The 6,422-nt window shown below is 34.4% G+C and overlaps 1 protein-coding gene across 4 annotated transcripts in view; it reads left to right on the top strand.

Annotated features, from left to right (window-relative positions):
• LOC145265518 (solute carrier family 35 member D3-like) overlaps positions 1 to 5,508 on the top strand; it is a 70,704-nt gene extending 65,196 nt beyond the window's left edge. For all 4 annotated transcript variants that reach the window (XM_080121431.1, XM_080121429.1, XM_080121432.1 and 1 more), the window contains exon 4: positions 4,630 to 5,508. In XM_080121431.1, coding sequence (XP_079977557.1) covers positions 4,630 to 5,219 — 590 coding nt within the window. In that variant the 3' untranslated portion in view covers positions 5,220 to 5,508. The remainder of the gene's footprint in view (positions 1 to 4,629) is intronic.
• Positions 5,509 to 6,422: the final 914 nt, after the last annotated feature.

The raw sequence follows: 6,422 nt of genomic DNA, 5'->3' as shown, positions 1-6,422 counted from the left end.
ACACACACACACACTCTCTCTCGCGCATGGAATTTTACACACACACACTCTCTCTCGCGCGTGAAACTTTACACACACACACACTCTCTCTCGCGTGGAATTTTACACACACACACACACTCTCTCTCTCTCGCGCGTGGAATTTTACACACACACACACACACACACTCTCTCTCTCGTGCGTGGAATTTTACACACACACACACTCTCTCTCGCGCGTGGAATTTTACACACACACACACACACTCTCTCTCGCGCGTGGAATTTTACACACACACACTCTCTCTCGCGCGTGGAATTTTACACACACACACTGTCTCTCGCGCGTGGAATTTTACACACACACACACACACTCTCGCGCGCGCGCAATTTTACACACACACACACTCGCGCGCGCGCGCAATTTTACTGTCTCGCGCGCACAGTTTTACTCTCACGTGCACGCGCACGTAATTTTACTATCTCTCTCTTGCGCCCCGCAATTTTACTCTCTCTCTCGCGCATAATTTTTCTCTCTCTCTCTCTCGCTCGCGCACGTAATTTTTCTCTCTCGCGTGCAATTTTACTCTCTCTCTCTATTTTACTCTCTCCTTCCCTCTTTCTCTCACAATTTTACTCTCTCTCTCCCTCTTTCTGTTTTTCCCAGGTTGTTAAAACTTTGTTTTAAATAGCATCTGTGTTGGTCTGTTATGTTTTGTGCTTTTTTTTGCTTTACTCCCATATATTTAGTTTATTGGACATCATATCAATGCGATAACACTTTGCTCCCATATATTTAGTTTATTGGACATCATATCAATACGATAACACTTTATTCCCATATATTTAGTTTATTGGACATCATATCAATGCGATAACTCTTTACTCCCATATATTTAGTTTATTAGACATCATATCAATGTGATAACACTTTGCTCCCATATATTAAGTTTATTGGATATCATATCAATACGATAACACTTTACTCCCATATATTTAGTTTATTGGACATCATATCAATGTGATAACACTTTGCTCCCATATATTTAGTTTATTGGACATCATATCAATACGATAACACTTTACTCCCATATATTTAGTTTATTGGACATCATATCAATGCGATAACTCTTTACTCCCATATATTTAGTTTATTAGACATCATATCAATGTGATAACACTTTGCTCCCATATATTTAGTTTATTGGATATCATATCAATACGATAACACTTTACTCCCATATATTTAGTTTATTGGACATCATATCAATGCGATAACTCTTTGCTCCCATATATTTAGTTTATTAGACATCATATCAATGTGATAACACTTTGCTCCCATATATTTAGTTTATTGAACATCATATCAATACGATAACACTTTACTCCCATATATTTAGTTTATTGGACATCATATCAATGCGATAACTCTTTGCTCCCATATATTTAGTTTATGAGACATCATATCAATGTGATAACACTTTGCTCCCATATATTTAGTTTATTGGATATCATATCAATACGATAACACTTTACTCCCATATATTTAGTTTATTGGACATCATATCAATGTGATAACACTTTGCTCCCATATATTTAGTTTATTGGACATCATATCAATGCGATAACACTTTACTCCCATATATTTAGTTTATTGGACATTATATCAATGCGATAACACTTTACTCCCATATATTTAGTTTATTGGACATCATATCAATAGATAACACTTTGCTTCCATATATTTAGTTTATTGGACATCATATCAATACGATAACACTTTGCTTCCATATATTTAGTTTATTGGACATCATATCAATGCGATAACACTTTACTCCCATATATTTAGTTTATTGGATATCATATCAATGCGATAACACTTTGCTCCCATATATTTAGTTTATTGGACTTCATATTAATGCGATAACACTTTACTCCCATATATTTAGTTTATTGGACATCATTTCAATGCGATAACACTTTGCTCCCATGTATTTAGTTTATTGGACATCATATCAATGTGATAACACTTTGCTCCCATGTATTTAGTTTATTGGACATCATATCAATGTGATAACACTTTGCTCCCATATATTTAGTTTATTGGACATCATATCAATGCGATAACACTGTATTTCCATGTATTTAGTTTATTGGACATCATATCAATGCGATAACACTTTACTCCCATATATTTAGTTTATTGGATATCATATCAATGCGATAACACTTTACTCCCATATATTTAGTTTATTGGACATCATATCAATGCGATAACACTTTGCTCCCATGTATTTAGTTTATTGGACATCATATCAATACGATAACACTTTGCTCCCATGTATTTAGTTTATTGGACATCATATCAATACGATAACACTTTACTCCCATATATTTAGTTTATTGGACATCATATCAATACGATAATACTTTACTCCCATATATTTAGTTTATTGGATATCATGTCAATGCGATAACACTTTGCTTCCATATATTTAGTTTATTGGACATCATATCAATACGATAATACTTTACTTCCATATATTTAGTTTATTGGACATCATATCAATGCGATAACATTTTACTCCCATATATTTAGTTTATTGGATATCATATCAATGCGATAGCACTTTGCTCCCATATATTTAGTTTATTGGACATCATATTAATGCGATAACACTTTACTCCCATATATTTAGTTTATTGGACATCATATCAATGTGATAACACTTTGCTCCCATGTATTTAGTTTATTAGACATCATATCAATGGGATAACACTTTGCTCCCAGCCTAAAGGCCAAGTCAATTGTCTTTGTGTAACGTTGCAGTTACAAACAAAGGAAAGAAAGAAATAAAAATCCAGGTCAGCATTTTTTTTTTTTTCTTTTATAAAAAAAAGATTTTATTACAATTACTTTCCCGTCTCGACACCACCTAAGTCTCTTGCCATTGTCCATCTTGCCCAGTGTACACTTTTCTTTTTTTTCCAACCACAAGTTGGCTACAGCCGGTATATTCGACTTCACATTTTCTTTGACGCCGACTTTTTTTCTCTCAAGCACCTAGTGACCTTTTTCTCTTTTTCTTTTCATGCCAACTCGCCCACACTTCCTAATTTGCATATGTGCGTTTTTCTGCTGCTGCTGCTGCTGTTAATCTCCTCGCAGGCCAGCGATTCTTCACTGTTGCTAATATTTTCCCACACGTTGATACGCACTGTTACATTTGTTTGATTTGTGTATGTGTGTGTGTGTGTGTGTTGCCTCTATCCGGACAGGGTAAAGTTGTGACACAACCAAAGTCGTCTCAATTTCAGATTTTGTTTTTCCCCTCTTTTTCTCTCTCTCTCTCTGTTTTATTTTCTGTTTCTCTCAGTTTGTTAAAATTTATATTTTAAATAGCATCTTTGTTGACCTATATATATATATATATATATATATATATAAAATGAACTAATTTTTTCCCCTCTGATTTTGACCTTAATAGGATTGAAAATCAAGACATGTCATGCAAATGTAATATGCACAAACTGCAGCACATTATCTGAGGTGTGTTATAGGCCTATTACCTCTACACTTTTTCGATAATCGTGGATTCCTATATTTTTTCTGGTGAGAGTTCACAGGCAAAATCGGTTAGATTCAATGGAAGTTGTAAAATCTTTTCTCTCTATTAAATTCCTCCTACCCCCGCTACCACTTTTCAGATCCGTTCACAATGGACAGAGCGAATTAAAGGTTTATTGAATGGACTGGATGAAATGCACCATTGAATTTAAGGGAATCGAAGGTTTATTTATGCCTTTTTTTTTTTTTTTTTTTTTTTGCTTTTTGCTGTGTTTTTTGTTTTCGTTTTTCAGAACGCGTCCATTTTTTTCCCTGATTTATGCTTTCTGTTTTTCCGATTTCTTTTTTAATGAAGTTTTACGTTTGTTCGCTGTTTTATTTTTATTTTTATTTTTTTTTTTGTTATTTTTGTTTTGGTTTTGCCGATTTTTTTACAGAAGTTTAACATCGTTTTTATTTTTATTTTGATATTAAAACAGGGTTATTTCTTCGCTTATTCTTTACTTTACCCCCCACCCCCACACCTCCAAACAACCGGGCAACACTGGGTATCCCCGCTAGTGTTAAATAGTGTGTTAAATAAAAATCCAGGTCGTTCTTTTTACAAAAGTTTTTATTACCATTACTTTCCCATCTCGGCACCACTTAAGTTTCTCGCCATCGTCCATCTCGTCTGGTGTACACTTTTCTTTTTTTTTTTCGACCGCATGCTGGCCACATTTACTTTGTCGACTGTCTTTCTCTCCTGAGCACGTGGTGTCCTTTTTCTTGTCATGTTAACTCACGCACACTACCTAATTAGCATATGTGAATTTTTCGGCTGCTACTACTAACCTCTTTGCAATTCAGCAATTCTTTGCTGCTGCTGCTTTCCCACGCTCTCATATGCACTATATTACATTTGTTTGATTTTTTTTTTTTTTTTTTCTTTTTTTTTTTTGCGTGTTGCCTCTATCTGGACAGGGTAAAGTTGTGACACAACCAAAGTCGTCTCAATTTCAGATTTTGTTGTTGACTATTTTTATTCTTGATACTGTTAAAAATATGATCCCTGATTTTGTTTTTCTGTTTTCATCCGCAGGTTACGGGGATTTACGATTTAGTCTGCTTGGCTACCTGTGTGGCGGTTTAAGTAACATCACGCAAGCCCTTTATCTGCTGCTCGTCCAACGATACACAGAAGGAACAATAAATACATTCCGGACGTTACAGCTGAACTGTGTTAATTCTTTCCCGCTATTACTCGTGGCAGCCATTGTTACCGGAGAGTCGAAGCAAGCTGCAGCTTTTCCGCACTTCACACAAAAATCATTCCTTTTTATCTTCTTGACAGTCGTCCTTTGTGGCATCCTCCTCAACTATTCGCTGTTTTTGTGCACGAGTCTCACGTCTGCACTGACGACGTGTGTCGTGGGCGGCGTCAAGGCTCTCGTACAGACCATCATAGGAATTTTCAGTTTTGAAGGGGTCAGTTCGAACTGGTCAACGGAGGTGGGGATCACGTTAAATTTGATAGGAACAATTCTCTATGTCATCACGAAGTATATAGAAAAGCGGAAAGATAGTATTCGCGGACATCTCAAAAAAGTTGCTAGTTTGACATCGGTTGAGGACTTACAGACTATTGCAGAGGAGAGCGATAAGTCTACACAAATATCGTGTCGGCAATGATGCTTCCGTTGATTAAGATATTTAACATATTTAAGATGAATGCAATAGCTTTGCATTTTTAAAATTATTTTCACACCTTTTGTAAAACATTAGGTTTATTTCCCCCATTTTTTTTTTTTTTTTTTTTTTTTTTTTGTGACATTCTTCGATATTAATCAAACCGAGATGCCACAGAAAATATTTCAACATTCACACAGACACGCACGCACACGTCTATAGAGTGTCAGGATGTGCTGAAAAAAATCAATAAAGTGCTCGATCGCAAATGTGAGAGCTAAAATACAAATTATTTAAAATCGATTTGTTTTCATTTTGTGAGTAGCTGATGATTTGAATGGACTTTTAACAGCCTTTTAAATGGTAAAAGGTCAATCCACGTTGATGAAACCCTGGTAATTCGCTGAAATATGTAATGTAGTTTTAAATAATCTGTGTGTGTGTGTATATATGGTGGACCAAAAGTCACTGACCCATTTTAATTTTGAATAACTTTTTTATTTCAAGTTATATGCATGAAATTATAGTATCATAAAATAAAGGCGATAAACTTTATTTTACCTTAGTAAGATTGAGAAACTTGTATCGTAAAATGTGAAAAATAACTGCAAATGCCTTCCATTTTCTGCTTCACAAATTTGAGCTCTTTTAATTTCCTCTGCCATAACCTTTTCCAAAGTTTCTGGCCTTATTTCTCTTATTTCTCTACTGATGTTTTCCTTTAGTTCTATTAAATATTGGGGCTTGTTGACAAAAACCTTTTCCTTTAGATATTCCTACAATACGTGCATCTCCCACATTGAAATTTCTGCAATAGCCTGTTTGGGTTTGAATTATTCAGCTTTGATTTTGTTAGTAAAATTGTACAATTTTTGCACATTGGATGATACTGAATTTTTCCATAATTAATTTTCAGGATCCCTGAAAAAAAAAAAAAAAATTTAAGAAATTAAAAATACTTAGAAATAAGTTATTTAAAATTACAATGTGTCAGTGACTTTTGGCCCACACTTTGTGTGTGTGTGTATGTATATATATATATATATATATATATATATATATATATATACAGTTGGCCTCAAAATTATGCATACCCTCGTTGATTTTTGACATAATTCATTGTTGTGATGAAATGAAAGCATTTTGTTAAGTTTGTTTATGATTTATGTGCAACCAACAGGTGAAAGAATAACAGCAATAGGCAAA

This window comes from Euprymna scolopes, chromosome 40, assembly GCF_053919585.1.
Source record: "Euprymna scolopes isolate OS-2025 chromosome 40, ASM5391958v1, whole genome shotgun sequence".
Lineage (NCBI taxonomy): Eukaryota > Metazoa > Mollusca > Cephalopoda > Sepiida > Sepiolidae > Euprymna > Euprymna scolopes.
Note: the sequence above shows the minus strand (reverse complement) of the source record. Positions and strands in the feature narration are given on the sequence as shown.